General features: G+C 24.7%; 3 protein-coding genes across 4 annotated transcripts; all 3 read right to left on the minus strand.

Annotated features, from left to right (window-relative positions):
- Positions 1–3,746: 3,746 nt before the first annotated feature.
- LOC113553840 (ketosamine-3-kinase-like) lies at positions 3,747–6,353 on the minus strand. The gene is made up of 6 exons (XM_026957382.1): positions 5,424–6,353; positions 5,023–5,325; positions 4,876–4,953; positions 4,678–4,810; positions 4,300–4,474; positions 3,747–4,224 (listed from the first exon to the last, which is right to left on the minus strand). Exons 1-6 carry the CDS (start codon positions 5,565–5,567, stop codon positions 4,155–4,157), a joined length of 903 nt encoding a protein of 300 aa, XP_026813183.1. The 5' UTR covers positions 5,568–6,353; the 3' UTR covers positions 3,747–4,154.
- A 739-nt stretch (positions 6,354–7,092) lies between these two features.
- On the minus strand, positions 7,093–15,441 carry LOC113553786. 2 transcript variants are annotated; one of them, XM_026957311.1, is made up of 13 exons: positions 15,304–15,441; positions 15,125–15,178; positions 11,248–13,746; positions 11,000–11,178; positions 10,873–10,941; positions 10,566–10,785; positions 10,348–10,503; positions 10,128–10,280; positions 9,710–9,880; positions 9,490–9,649; positions 8,969–9,237; positions 8,745–8,881; positions 7,093–7,316 (listed from the first exon to the last, which is right to left on the minus strand). In XM_026957311.1, the coding sequence occupies exons 3-13, from the start codon at positions 13,732–13,734 to the stop codon at positions 7,157–7,159; spliced, it is 4,161 nt and encodes a 1,386-aa protein (XP_026813112.1). In that variant the 5' UTR covers positions 13,735–13,746; positions 15,125–15,178; positions 15,304–15,441; the 3' UTR covers positions 7,093–7,156. The 2 variants fall into 2 exon arrangements, with proteins under 2 accessions (XP_026813112.1, XP_026813113.1); XM_026957312.1 differs by lacking the exons at positions 7,093–7,316; positions 8,969–9,237.
- Positions 13,938–14,633, minus strand: LOC113552571 (serine--tRNA ligase, chloroplastic/mitochondrial). Its single transcript, XM_026955430.1, has one exon. It carries the CDS (start codon positions 14,631–14,633, stop codon positions 13,938–13,940), a length of 696 nt encoding a protein of 231 aa, XP_026811231.1.
- Positions 15,442–16,344: the final 903 nt, after the last annotated feature.

Below are 16,344 nucleotides of genomic sequence, written 5' to 3' on the forward strand. Positions count from 1 at the left end.
GTCTTTTAATAATATAATTATAATCTATATAGATGTGAACTGTTTAATATGTGTATTATACGCTTTAAAAATCCAAAATATCTAAAGCTTGAAGAATGGTAATATTTATTTTAAAATTAAATGATAGAATATCTATAAGTATATAATGTAGATAGGTACATAATTATGTTTATAAATTATTTCGTACTCTATATACGTATTTTACCCATAAGCGTAATCTAAGGAAAAGATCAATTTTCTCCTTGAAATTGTATATTAGAGGCAACGAGATATCGGTTTAGTCCCTTATTTTAAGCTCGTATTCATTATATATTTTAACATATTTATTTTGTTGCAAATAAAGCAGTATAATGAATTTGAATATATTTTTTTTAAGTGTGCGATTTTTATTATTATATAGTCATTACTCATTAAAATATTTATATTGTATTATTGCAGTATATAGGTGCACTATTAAAGTCTTGTTCACTACTCAGTACTAAATTCTTCAAAAATTCTAGGACAACTATATAATTCGTATTTACATCAATAATCGTGTAGATTTATTATTAAAGGGTTGTCTTCTCCCCTGCTATATTTCCAGAACCAATAAGCAAAATATATTTTGTCCACCTCCCCACTAAAAAAATATATTCTTAATTACTCCATACGTTATTGCAATTCTATTTCATGAAAAAAAAATAGATACACAAACAAATATTTACGAGGTAAAAATAAAACTATCTAGAATTGATTCATCGAGATTTTCCCTAATCCATCCTGGTCGTCTCCGCTTCACTACGATCCTATATTATATTCTGCACGTCAAACTGACTATAAGCTTATCGTCTTATCGTTCAATAAACGGTACCTAGTTATGTACTCACAATGTATCGTAAATTATGTAACTGGCGTATGGATGTATATAATAATATATTATTATAATTTATGATTATAGGTAGGTACATTCTAATATTCTATACAATTGTACAGGTGATGTTCCACCATAAGCGTTCTATCATTTACACATGCATACAAACATTTTTAAGTTCTTAATTTCATGATAAACAATTACTAATAAAAAGCTCAACGAATTAACTTTAATTAAATAAATCCAAAATAATCTTAGATATAATAATTATCATTTTTTTTTTTTTTAGAAAAAACTTTTAAACAGGCTATTTGATAAAATAATACATTTTTACACTGTAAACACTATATTTTAATAGATATAAATAATTTTAAACTAAACATACTACCTATATAATAAAGCAATATATTATATATACGTATACATATAATATAACATATAAGTACCTTTTTCGTCAAACGAGGACAATTATTGAAAACTATCATCTCACATCCAATATACCTACGAGATAGCATGTACCAACATACCGCACATATACCAATTAATATTTTGGAAGGTCATTTTAAAAATTTAGGAAGTTTTCCGCAGTGTTCATTAATTGCACCGATTTTGGAACACTACCTGTATAACATGCATGATACATTAGGCGCCCGGGAATCGGATCATAAACTCATAATTAACTATTTTTCAAAATGTATACGGTAATTGGGCCATTATTTTAAACGATTTTTACTATTGCATCTAGTATAAAATAATATTTAATAGAATATTTATTGGGAGTTCAATCAGAAGTTTATATTAAAATTAGAAGCGTAAGAATATTAAAAGCCAGGGAACAAACTTCAATTTGAAAAATTGAATGAAATTAAAAAATACGAAGAGTAAAAAGAAAAATTTAAATTTTTTAAATCTGTATTATATACCTATAACCTATTATTTAAAAAATAATTTTATTTTTATATATATATTAGAAAAAAATAGTTAATAAACGTTACATCCTTGTGTATTTTTGTGTTTTATATTTATGGCTCAAACTCCGGATACACTTTAAAATATAGATTTAATTTGTGACCCAATCTTCTGGTAGTAAGACGTGAGTTAATATTTTATATTATGAACAATATGAACCAGGTAGATAAAATGTGGCCCAATTACCGACCGGCGACCACCTGATACATCTATAGCGTCAGTACAAAAAAAGTATACATCAATTGCGCCAATGTTTTATTTATAATCAAATCATTCGTTTTTTGGCGGGAGGGGCGGCCAAGCCTCTTCAAGCCTACCCTATTTTTGTCCATGTTTGTGTGTTTGAAATTTAGATTGTAAGTTTTTCCAATAAAATAAAAATATATTTTCTTACGCATAATAAGCTACATTATTATAAATTATAAGCTATAGGTACCTAGTGTATTATAAAAACGATAGCAATCGTAAAAATAGTTTACCTATATAATTTATATTTATTTCAGATAATGAAATAACTAAGTATTTATTTACAAGGACTGCATGATTGACGAGTTGCCACTAAAATACTACTGTTTTGTGTAATTTTAATTTTGAATGTATATTGTATATACCTATTATAGTTCTAATTTTAGGTAGGTGGCATGTTGGTGTAATATTATCAACATTTTATTATAACTTATAAGTATTGGATATATGCAAGTACGTAACACAACACAACGTGGTACCTCTAGGCTCCACTAAAACATAGAAATTAAATAAATAATGATGCTAGAAGCAGTAGAAGCTAAAATACAAAATAATAATAATAGGTATAACTGTCTAGTGACTAGTACTTACTTAAACAATGAGATTGTAAAGGTATTAAAGTTTCTAAAGGTACTAGTTTTTAAACATCCAATTGTTTTAACAAATGAACAATATTTCTGGAATTGAACAATAGGTCTACTCTTTAAGCAACATAATCTACTAGTTTATAATTTAAATTATAAACCAAAATATGATATGTTTTAATGCTTCATTATTCAAATGTATATATCAGATTTTACATAATAAACATATATAAGTTATAACAATATATTAGTTAGATTTAAGAATCATAAGGAAAATATTAATCAATACCTAAGTATGTTACAACCATAGGCGCGCGCACGGGGGGTTCCGAGTGTGCCTGGGCACCCCCGACATATAATTGGGGCCCTAAAATTTAAGTTCTATAGCATATATATGGATCCGTATTTTAATTAATGTTACTATTAGAATAAAAATGATATTTTTTCTAAAAATATGTTGTAAAAGATTATGTTTTGAGATAAAAAAAATAATACAACTTAAAATATTTTAAATTTGCGTGGTAAAACTTATTATGATTATAACAGCTAGATGTTATTGACTACAAAAGCAAAAATAATAAATTAAATATATTGCAATTATCTTAAAAATAGATTTTAGATCCAACTATCTATAATGAAATATTATATAACTTGGTACTAGTAATACTACTGATTAATATGTGATATAATTTAAGTAATGTTTATTCAGGCATTATAATTTATTAAAATATGTACATGTCTTGTTAAAAGAGGGCCCAAATTCAGAAAAGGCCCCGAAAAAATTGTAGGCACCCCCGAAATTCAGGTCTGCACACGTCTATGGTTACAACTTATAAAAACAGCTTAGAAATGTCACTATTAAATGTTATACAATTGATACAACCGATACAAATAAATAAAATAACTAGGTAATAAGATATAAGAATAATCAATAAGAAAACATTTTTTATCTGATACAATTTCAAAATTTCAATTAATCAATTAAATATAATTTTCTTCATTATTGACATACATTTGAAAATTACACTCCTTAAGAAGTACAAAAATAATTGTAGATAGTCTTAACGTATACTAAAAATTTAAAAAATTAGGTTTTGAATGATCGCATCAATGAAGAAAAGAAATGGTGTTACAAAATACAAGAAAATGGAATGTGCTTTCTAAAATGTTTCCATGTGTTAACTATTTATAATTTATTAAACATAAAACAATACACATGACTCATAAAGTAAATTAAAAAAATAAAAATATTTTATAACGTTTTCAACATATCATTTTCTTTACTTATTACTCATTAGCCATTAGTATCTGAGGCAAAGGCTGCAGAACGACTCCTGCATCCTCACACCTGGTAGTAGTTGTTAGAGTAGTAGTCTCCCCTTTACCATGTTACATAATAATTTTTAACATATGTTATGCATTTTAATATATTGCATTGTCATTATTTAATTATTTTATAAAAAAATATATTTCACAAGACTACAAATATATCAAAATATTAATAACTAATAAGAATTAAGTAATGATTTAAAAGTATCTATTGTTAAGTTGACATAACTTCCTCCAAAATGATTCCTGTACAAAAATAATAAATTATGGAAAAATGTAAATTTATTCATAGAATTGAATAATATAATCATATATTCATACCAATGATTTAAATAATGGAATAAATGATATAACAACTTTCTATTTTCAAATCCATTAGACTTAGGTATTTTTTTAAAATATGCTTCAAAAAATTCTTTAGAAACACCTCCAAATAATGAAATGGAAGCAATATCATATTCATGATGCCCATAAAACGTAGCTGGATCGAAAACAACTATAAACATATATCATATTATTATTAGTAATGAAGACATTCATTAAAATAGTAAGTACTATACTCCTTACTACAAAAGAAGATTTGTGCATGCATACTAATGGAAGCGATAAGTCTAAGAATATATTTGGTTGGGGCTTGATAATCCTCTTTCATTGGTTGGAGTATAGGTATATATGATTACCATTTATTATATTTTTAACCTGGTTTTGAATTTGATTGAGCAATATTTCCTGGCCACAAGTCTCCATGAAGTAGTGAAGGTTTAACTTCAATCCCTTCAAAGAATTTGGGAATTATATGTTTCAGTTGAGGCCAATAATTTTCAATGATTTTCTATTAAAAATAATATAAGTTGTACTTATTAATTTAAAAATTTGTTTATAATTCTTAAAAGTTACTTTTTTTTGTATACTGTTTCCTGAGTTTGATTGCAGCAACTGTATTTGATAATTTAAACGATTTTCAATGTAGAATGTCTGAAAAGTATGATTGAATGGTATTAAATGCATTTTTCAACAACTGCATAAAAATATTAATTTTTTTACAATCCAATCATCAGTCCATGTATTATTTTGAGGTAAAAATCCACAACAAGTTTCAACATGAAATCCAAATTTGTTTATACGTGGTTGACCCTCTTTTAAATTAAACATATGCATTTCTGCTAATTGACTGCCTAATTCTGATGAACAACTTGTATTTAAAGAACTCATTTTCCAATAATCCATAACAATAAAATATTGACCACTATTTGTGCAGCCAGTGGCAATAGGATAAGGAGTTGAAATAGTATTTGTACTACATATTGCTTTAAGGCCTTCTAATTCACCATTGAACATCTTATCTGACTGTAATTATTAATATATACATTAGTATTTAATAATAGATTGAAAAAAAGTTAATATGTTTAAAGTATAAATCAAAAATTGATATTAAGAAAATATACCCCTGGTTTTGAATTATCTTTAACAAATAATAATTTATTGTCTTCTGTTTCATAAACTGAACTATTATTAATGCAGCCTTCATTTATAGATATATCCAATTTTTTTATTTTGGTGTTAAAAATACTTTCTAATGCTTTTTCCATTTCAATATATTATTTAAATTTTTTTAATATTAGTAAATAGATAAATAAAAATAATAAAGATATAGAGATGAAAGTTGAAACTAAACAACAGAATTGAAAATACAGATTACAGACACTTTAAACTAGAGATCATAGACATAACAATTAATATTTAATAATGTATTTGAACTATTTGAAGTATTTCTTTGTAGGTCTATTATTTATGCAGTGTGCTCAGTGCTCGAGAATAGAGTCTCAACTGAAGTATCTATAGCTGATAGAACCACAGAATAAATTCTGTGATAGAATTTTGATAAAAGAATCTTATCATGGTTATTAGTTATTCATATTTTCACAACACTATAACAATAGTTAACCTTAACAGTTATTACTTCTAAGTTATTTAGTAAAAAGTTTATAACACAATTTATATTATATAAATTATAAATGCACATATAATATATTAACCGTAGATACTTGGTATTTTAATGCGTGTATTGGGTATTTATACCGTCAGTGCTATAGCTTGCAACTCGCAACCACAAATCACTACTATTCATACATAGGTATAGTCCGTGGTCGTAAACTCTTGATTATATTCTTTTTTTTGATAAAGAGGCTGTGGAGTTGCTCTAAAGTATGACTAAATAGATTTATTTAAGTCGTAGTGTAGACTGTATAGTGTAGACCATGAACGGCACAAACTAAGATAGATTTTTATAATATTAATAGTTGTAACCATAGGCGTGCGCCGCACGGATGGTTCCGGGTGTACCTGGGCACTGCCCGACATGTAATTAAGTCCTATAGCATATAAATGGGTCCGTATTTTAACTAATATTACTATTAGAATAAAAATGATATTTTTTCTAAAAATATGTTGTAAAAGATTATGTTTTGAGATAAAAAAAATAATACAACTTAAAATATTTTAAATTTGCGTGGTAAAACTTATTATGATTATAACAGCTAGATGTTATTGACTACAAAAGTAAAAATAATAAATTAAATATATTGCAATTATCTTGAAAATAGATTTTAGATCCAACTATCTAGAGAGGGCCCGAAAAAATTGTAGACACCCCCCAAAATTCAGGTCTGCACATGCCTATGGTTGTAACAGATATAATATATATATGATACTAGTATAAATATACATATTCTATGGAAATTTATACTCAACTTATGATGGTAATTATAATAAAATGTTCTTTCTTTAAGGATGTAATAAGAATGTCATGTATCATGAGCCATAACAAATTAAAAAAAATTTGATTTATCATGTGGATTGTGAATTGTGATGTGATCTAAACCTACATATTCTATATTCTATAAGGCTAAAATAAATAAGCATTAACATATAATTATAATAATTATCACTATTATTATTACAATACAATTATTTAATCTCTTTGTACCTATTTTAGTAATAAATCCAATTCAATATTTAATAATTTTATAGATTCTGATATGAACAATAAATATATATTTTAGTTTTCAGTATGGTTTTTAAAATAATCAGAAAAAAATAAACAAAATAAGAACCTTAATGTAAAAATGTATTTATTAATTATTTTTATAATGATTAATTTCTTGATGAAATAATTAAATCAGTTAGAAAATGTTAAACAATGTTGTTTGGTATATTCCCAGATAAACAATGAACCAGCAACATGTACATTTAATGATCTGACAATACCCAATTGCTCTATTTCGACACATATATCCATAGTGCTTAACAAATCATGTGGAATACCAGAGGTTTCATTGCTGGAAAAACAAATAAAAATATGTATAGAATTTTTGAAAAATTATAAAATTATAAAAAAAAAAAAATGACCACCAAAATTGTATATAAATTATAAATAAAATATAACTACTTAAAAAAAAATAATAATAATAAATTAGTTTGATAAGTAATAGTTAATAAGTAATGAATAATAAATATCATAATAAATTTTAAATTTTAAGTAAGATAAAAAAGTTAAAATAAAATAAGTTAATTTTCTTTTTTCAAAGATTAATTTCAATAAAATAAATACCAAAAGAGACTTTATTTAATCCTATTTTTTTAATATGATAAAGAATAGACCTAACCTTCTATCTTATATTATAAAATCATAATTATTTAAATTTCATACATTATACTTATTAACTTATTATCACCATTTAATTATTTAAAATAATATTATTACCTAAATTTAAAAAAAGAAAAAGAAGTTTTCAGTCATTAAATAAGGAAATTCACAATTAATTTTTTAATACAAATTTATTATAATTTGAAAAAATATAGATCAATCACCTATCGCGGTGTTCTATAAAAAAAATATATAAATCAAAATTTGCTAATACCTAATTATTAATTACTATTTCAATGGATATAGGATATTTTTTAATTATATCGATAAATGTAATTTTAACTACTTGTTTAAAATGTCATTAAATTCAACTTTAATAGGTACCTAACGTTTTTATCTAAGCTTATACCTGGTGAAATTGATTACCCTACCCTCTATATCATTTATATCATTCAAGATATAAATTTTTATATTTATAAAGAAAAAAGATTCAGATTCCTCCATTCTCTACACTCTATAGTTAAAATAAATCTCTTCTGCATACAGAGCGTATCTAACGGGGGTAAAGGGGGAAACTGCTTATGGCATCATAATTTTCATATGTTACAAACAGCATCAACTATTTTTAGTGCCAGTAACCTATTATTTGAAAAATGTATTTTGCTCCTGGTGTCTTTAATTCTTAATCTGTTGCAGTGTGCATTGTATGCAAACTGACGCTTTTTTTTCTAATTATACCTAATTAATTACAATTGTAAACTTAACATACTAGGTATATTTTTATTTCTTTTTATTTTATATTATTAATAAAAAATGTTTTATATTATTATTATATATTAGTTTTAGAATTATATGCTATTATGCTGTAATTGGGAACAAAGCCAGTAAATAATTAAATAAAAAATGGACAGTATTAAAGCAGTTCTTATAAATTATTAGTATATGTACTAAATTTTGAATTTTAAGAAAAACATAATATTTTATCATAATTAATTATTAATATTTTATATAACTATACTGTTAAAATAAGTTAAATAAAAACTATAAATATATATTATAGTTAGTATGTTAACTAAGCAATTATTCAAGATACTCATTATTTTAAAGTAAACATACTTACCCTAGAAGTAGAACACATTTAAATGGCAGCTTGATATCATGCAACTTAATACTATCTACTGTTTGTTCCGCAGCCACAATTTGATATCCTTCAATTTTCTTTTTTTGTAAATATGATTTTAGGTTTTTAACTCTAATCTAAAATAATGCAAGTATATATGTTTTTAAATTAGTACAATTATAATAATATTTACAATATAGGAAATTATTATTTTTGTAAAACACCTCAACAATATATTGATGTTTTTCTGCAGTCATACTTAATGCTGTAAATTCTTTTTTTTCTACACATGATAAATTATCAACAACTAAAGTGGAGGCTCCAAATACTTGGCAGGTTCTAGCTAAGCCACCTAAATTAGTTACTTTATCTATCAAAGATGCAACAACTATTAACATTGATTTAGATGTGTGTTCATCTAGAGGTTGAGATGGAATATACTTCCTTTGAGCATTTTGAGCATTATCTAAGACAATAACTTCATTTGATGATACTAAAAAAATTAATTTAATATAAGTATATATTTTGAAACAGAAAAATCTAAAACATTCAATAGCTAAAATAATCAGTTTTTTTTGAAAATGTATGAATCTTCAATTTGATAAGAATCAAATTGAAGAAAATAGATTTAAAATATATCTGTAATTTAAACTAAACATCAATGCACATAAGTTAGTTTAACCACAACATTTTTTATTGCAACAAACTGGATTTAAAAAACATAAAACATATAACTTATACATACCTGGGGAAGTATTTTTCTCAATAAAGGATGAGACTGCACAGAGTGACAAATCATATTTATCATCATTATTCATAGCCTCCAAGAAATCATTAAACCATTTAATTGGGAAACTTTCTTCGTGAGTTATATTTAATAATCTAGGTAACTCTATACATATATTCTATACACCAAAAATTCATTAATTTTATATTATATAAAGGATAAAACAAGGTTCACTAACTTTTAAAGATAAAGAATTTATCATATCTAATTCTTGATAGAAAAAATCGTCAAATGGATTTTCATACTTTTTAGTTTGTTCATTTTGATCTATTATATTTCCCATAGATTCACATAATAATGACCATTCATTTTCCTCGGGATTATTAGAACATAATCTAAAAATTGTTGACTAAAACACAAAATAAAAGTAAGACTAACATAAATACTAAGCAAATAACTAAGGGTCAACTAAATTTTATATCACAGAGTTGAAATGGATAGATCAAGTATGGATAAAATCTCTATCTACTACTAGTATACAACTACAAAATTACTTTATAATATAATATAATCATTTTGTAAATTAATATACATAATTTCAAATAATAAAAGTTAGGTATAAATTTAAATTATAAATGGTTCTATAAGATATTTACCTGAGCATAAAACCGTATTTTATAACCATTTGAAAAGCATAAAGGTAAGAGATTCTTTTTAGCTTCAATTTCAAATTGTTTATTATTCTTTATTTTGTGTAAGTGATATACTATGGTTATAAGGCTGCACATATAATTATGATTTTCTTGGGCCTGTAAATAATGTTAAAAAATTAACCATATTTTTTCTATTTTTCTCATAATATATATTTATAATTACAGTCTTGAAGTCGTTCCAAAAGTTATAAAAACTTTTACATCTATTATATATTAAAACCAATAACCATATTAATTGATATGCAGCACTATGTATGTGAGAAACTTCTTTTAAACTCGATAATGACCATTTATATATATTTTCATCGAATATGAATGACTAAAAAATAAAATTAGAAAATAATATTAATTATTATATATTTTTGAATAATTAATTAATACCTCATGTTGTTTGTCACAAGCAACAATAAGCAAAACTTGTACTACTCTCTGCTTTATACGGTATGCTTTTGAGTTATGAAAAAATTTTCTATCTCTTAAAGATGACTCTGTCTTAATGATTATATCTAAAACATTTTTCCATAATATATTGGAATTTAGTTTGTACAAGTATTTAATTGTTTTAAAACGTAAATATTTATCATCTGGCAAACACTCAATTCTGAAAAATAATAATAATAATAATAATAATAATAATATGACCCATTTATAATATATAATTGTGCAATAATAACTTTTAAAAACTTACGGAATATCATTGATAAATGGAAAAGAATCATTCAATGTCCGTACATATTCAAGTGTGTCCCATTCAATTCTAAAACAATGAATAATTTTAAATAAGTGTCAATAATATTATTCATTGTAAAACATACTTAATAGCACCATATCGATCAATACTGAATAATAAACATTTAGTAAAAAATTCAGACATTAAAAAATTTAATTCTAAAATATTAATGGAACGATCTTCCTCTAAAAAATGAAGAAGAAGTAAAGAGAAACAAACACTAAATTTATAACGGTAATTTTCAGTTAAAAGATTTTGGATAACCTGTAAAATAAAACATCTTTAGTATCTCTGATATTATAATATGCTTAATATATTTAATAAACAGTATACCTGATTTTTAATAAATGTTTTGTATTTTTCTTCTAGTAACAAATTGTTATGAAAAGCCATTTTAATAAAACTTTTGATTGCATTAGGAAAACAAGATACTCGACAATCAACTAGAAAGTCCCAACAATTTTGGATAAATTGTATTATTAACTGAGAATGTTCTTGAATTGGAAATTTACATAAAAATGACTTAGCAGTTGAAAAATATATACTCCAATATAAATCATGACGCTCCAAAGTTTTATCCATTAACCATTCAAGTATACCCAGCATTTGTTCTTTGGGTACTGTAGAATGTTGGAAAAATGTATTGATTATATCCAATTGGGGAATTTGATGCATCCCTGGTTTTCTTGAACAATAAAAATCTTGATTTTTAATGGAAAAAAATCCAGCATCAATGAAATACTTAGTGAAAGATAGCCAATCATTTTTCAATTTATCTTCAAAAGAACATTTTGTTGCATATTTACCAATCCAGCTATATATTGCTAAAATAGAATAATTGCCAGAGTATTTGATAAGAATAGAATAACATTTGTGAAGCCAAATATTCATAGAGTTTGTACTATCTACTATTCGATTTGAAGATAAAACTTTTTCCAGAAAGCGACAAATAACTTGATCATCACAAGAATTTTCTTCTAATATTTGAAAACATTTTTCAACCCAATTTGTTATAATTGGCCAAATATGTTTATTTAATATTTGACTAACAGAAGTGTCATATTTGCCAAAGTGGTCTTCGACTTCCAATAAACATTCTAAAAATTCTAACAAATCTGATATATCTTCCATCTTACAACAAATTTCATCTAATTCTTTTATGCTAATTGGAGAATTACTAAAAATATTTGATAAAAATAATAATCCAATAGATGTCGAATACATTTTATTCTTTTCATTTATGCGCTGTGATAATTGCTTGTCTAAATAATTCAAATCATTTATTTTTTGGATTAAATTAACCATATAGTTCCAAGATTTTGTTTCATTTTGGTATACAATTATGCAATCAAATAAATCACAATTAAATTCAGTATTAACGTCAACAGTAAATTTACAAGTAAATGTAAATAAAAATGTTAATATAATAGTTTTCAAGTATGAATTTGGCATTTTTTCAATGACAGCCTTTATTTTGAGTACATGATCAATAATATTAAATCTTAAAGGACAATCTGGTGAAATATCAGCTAATGATTTTGTCAAGTATGTTAAAGGTACAATTGACCACTTAATAGTTGGCAGATACAATAAAAATATGCCAAATACATCATGACCATCATTGGACATCATAAGTTTATTAAACCATAATGACAATATAATTTCCATTTGAGGTTGATTTACAAAAATGTCACTAGACATTTTATACAAAAACACATTGTTTAATGAATTCACAAATGACAGTAATAATTGTTCATTTGTTTTTAATGATATTATTGGCATACTTGTGATGATGTCTATACTTGCTAAGACAACATATTTGGAACTGTGCTTAGACATTTTACAATACATAGCTGTAATCCACTTTAAAGGTAACTTGTAATTATCATCAGTTTTGTTTAATGCAAGTTTTTTAGCAGTGCTCAGAATTGGTAAAGTTAAATGTTGTTGAGTATTTTCTAGAGTTTCCATTACAACCATATAATCATTCCATACTTTAACATATTGTTCTTTACTTTTGTTTGGGCAGTAATTGACATTTTCACTTAATAATTGGGAATATGATAGTTTAAGTATGACGTTATTATAAGTTCTAATAACATTATTTTCACAGGTTAATAAATTACATGTTAGATTCCAAAAATCATCATCATTCAAAATAACACTAATACATGAAGAATCAAAGAATAAAGATTGCATGTTGAATAGTAAATTCATTATACGATTCGGATGAATTTTGATTATAGGTTTAATATGTTTCCATAAAATATGTATATAATTAGTTGATACAATATTATTCAATAAGATTACCACGGCATCTAATTTATTTTTATTTAAGTATGGTTCATTGAGTATATTTAATAACGTATTTCTTATATTATTGAGTTGTGTGTTATTATCCATATTACTATTACCTGGCATAAATATGTTCTGCATACAAAATCCAATATTTCTCATTCTTTCATTAGAACAATTTTTAAAATCAACTTTATTTGTTAATTCTATACTATATTGAAATAACTGAACAATATCAGCACTATTTTGTTTTTTTATTATATTAATAAAATAAACTAACAAGGATTTTAAATCATCTAATGACACATCTGAATCTTTCCACGCTAAACTTTCCGACTGAGGATCAAAAACTTGAAAACACAAGTTTTTTGCATTCGTTACAATCAAATTATAAACATCTATTTCTTCATTTACATCATATGTATCTAATAGTATAAGCAGGGCTTCTATAACGGCTTTTTTTTTTTTAGTATGTTTACTATTTAATATGTCCAACATTGATCGCAGCATAGTAAATTCTTCCATTTTGTGTAATAACTGTAAAATTCAATATTGATTAAATTAGTAAAAATAAAAAAATAGATTTAAATATAATTATAATTTATATTTTTAAATAACCAATTTACATCGCTTAATATATTATATACATGACTAAAATATTTATACAATTACAATTTTAAGGTTATAGCATTAGTATAATTAATTCATATTATGCATAAATATACATTTTACATTTTATACCGATGAGCTTGTACAGGAGTAAACTTAGGAAAATTTGATCTACTTTTAAATAAATTTTGTTCTATAACATAATCATTAAGTTCCTCGGGTAATGTTAGTGATCCATCAACTGTTTGATGAGTTTCAGCAAGAGCAATAATCAATCTGGGAACTGCACATGCTGTTCCATTTACAGTATGTAAAAAAGTTCCATCTGAATGAATACCTAGTCGTTCAGATTGATAATTTGTACAATCGCTACAACTTGAGATCTCTCCATATTTATTACTTCCTGGCATCCATGCTTCAATATCATATTTGCGATATGCTTGTGTTCCAAGTTCATGTTTGGCCATATCTAATACGCGATAATGTAAATTAAGTGGTTGTAATAAGTCTTCTTGAATATTTCGAAAATAAAGAGCCATATTTTCTGATTCTTCAGGTAAACATGCTCCAAACATTTCAACTTTAGTAAACTGATGAACCCTAAAAATTCCTTTTTCCTCAGCAATGCTAGATACTTCAGCTCTGTAACATCGACTAACTGAACACAGTTTAAGAGGAAGTTTATCTTTGGATAAATTTTTGTTCATTAAAGACCCAGCTAAAGCCATTTCAGAAGTTCCAGATAAACACCATTTATTGCCATAATAATTATTATGAAGTGTATAAACTTGATTTCTTTCGCCAGCTGTGTCCATTCCACACCTTTCAATTAATTCATCTGGTAATATATCTGGAACTGAAACTAATTTGAAGCCTTTTTTTATTAATTTTACTAAAGTGTACTGGACAAGGGCATGCTCAATTTTAGCTAATGGACCAATAAAATAATAGCTGCGATCACCACAATAATTAGTTAAATTATCAGTCTTAAGACAATATTTGACCTTACTCAACATATTTAATGGTAATGGTTTGAATTTAAATACGGGTTTTTGACCGATAGATTTTAATACTTCAAAATCACCTTGGATGTGTTCTACATGAGGATGAGTTTTTTTTGAAATGTTTTTAAATTTGTTTTCCAAATTTGGCATAGTTTTCTTGAAGGTTTGTACAGTATTTGATAAGTTGTTTTGCCAAGAAGAATAAAACTTCATGAATTGCTTATTAAAATCCACTTTCTTTGTATACATGTTTTGTGACAAACGTGACATAATGTTTAGGGATTTCTTATAAATATACTCACCTATATTCAATAAATAGATCCACACAAACGTTAATGAATATATCTTAAATTGTCCTATAAAATAAATACAAATGTTTAATATAAATAACATCTAAAACTAGATTGGTAGTAATTATATTCACAATGTAACTAAGTGGTAAAACTAAAGTTTTTTTTAAATATTAGAAAGGAACACTTACTAATTGAGTTATTATAAAATATTGTTATTTATTTACTTATTTTCTATACGAATTTTACATTTTCTCTACTTCACTAGTCCAGATTTCTTATCAAATACAAACAACTAACAATCTTACAATTTTACTGAATCACACGTGTTGAACCACGATGTGGGTAACACTCGGCTTGGTCGACGGCAATTTTGTAGTTCAAATAATATTCACAGGGAGCGCACAAGCTTCGGAGGCTGGTTTGAATAATTATTCAATAATAGCAATATAATAATAGCTACTATGCAATTATGCATTAAATCTTAATGAATAAATAAATAAATTTTGTATTTGAAATGAAAAATACCCGTGTGACTATGCATATTTATATAATTTTTATTTGTAGTAAGTATATTTATATATATTCTTACTTTATTATATTTACTTTTGATTCAATACTTATACTTTATATTAATAGGTACCTCATATAATAAATATTTAAGTATTTCTAAAATAATATTACAATATTACAATAATGTATAATATAAAAAATAATATACTAATATACATAAAAGTAAGTAATTATCATATAATATTAAATAAGTAGTTACAACTTTGACTCTTCTGATAATTTTTTTTGTCTAGTTGAATTTCCTTTATTGCACGCAAAGTGCATTCGGCATTAAGTATAAAATATTATTATACTTTGAGTATTTTTAAGTTTTACCTATATACTTATAATATATTTGTTTATAATTTAAATTTTAAATGTTTCATTTGTCTCAATTGTGTACAATGTTCATGTATATATAACATTTTAAAGTAAATGTTTATTATTCGTGTAATTATGAGTGTTGTGACTAAGTGACTTATAAATTATATCCTGATTTGGGTAGTATTTTTTACAAATTATCCAAATATAAAAAATAAACTAGATTTATTACCAACATAAACAAGTGTGTTATTTAATTAAAATTATAACTATATCCCAATCAATTGATAAAAATTAAAAACATAAAACTTAAACTTAAATATGTAATAGGAATATTATATTAAAGAAAAATAAGTATA

Source organism: Rhopalosiphum maidis, chromosome 2 (genome assembly GCF_003676215.2).
Source record: "Rhopalosiphum maidis isolate BTI-1 chromosome 2, ASM367621v3, whole genome shotgun sequence".
NCBI classification, from domain to species: domain Eukaryota; kingdom Metazoa; phylum Arthropoda; class Insecta; order Hemiptera; family Aphididae; genus Rhopalosiphum; species Rhopalosiphum maidis.

Excerpts from the sequence above, each read along its gene's own strand:
- LOC113552571 (XM_026955430.1), bottom strand. The coding sequence starts at position 14,633 with ATGGACACAGCTGGCGAAAGAAATCAAGTTTATACACTTCATAATAAT.
- LOC113553786 (XM_026957311.1), bottom strand. The coding sequence starts at position 13,734 with ATGGAAGAATTTACTATGCTGCGATCAATGTTGGACATATTAAATAGT. Across the intron at positions 11,179-11,247 it reads AAACATTTATTAAAAATCAG|GTTATCCAAAATCTTTTAAC; the intron begins GTATACTGTTTA and ends TTTATTTTACAG. Across the intron at positions 7,317-8,744 it reads AAATGTGTTCTACTTCTAGG|CAATGAAACCTCTGGTATTC; the intron begins GTAAGTATGTTT and ends TTGTTTTTCCAG.
- LOC113553840 (XM_026957382.1), bottom strand. The coding sequence starts at position 5,567 with ATGGAAAAAGCATTAGAAAGTATTTTTAACACCAAAATAAAAAAATTG. Across the intron at positions 4,954-5,022 it reads CATGGACTGATGATTGGATT|ACATTCTACATTGAAAATCG; the intron begins GTAAAAAAATTA and ends CATACTTTTCAG. Across the intron at positions 4,811-4,875 it reads GAAACAGTATACAAAAAAAA|AAAATCATTGAAAATTATTG; the intron begins GTAACTTTTAAG and ends TATTTTTAATAG.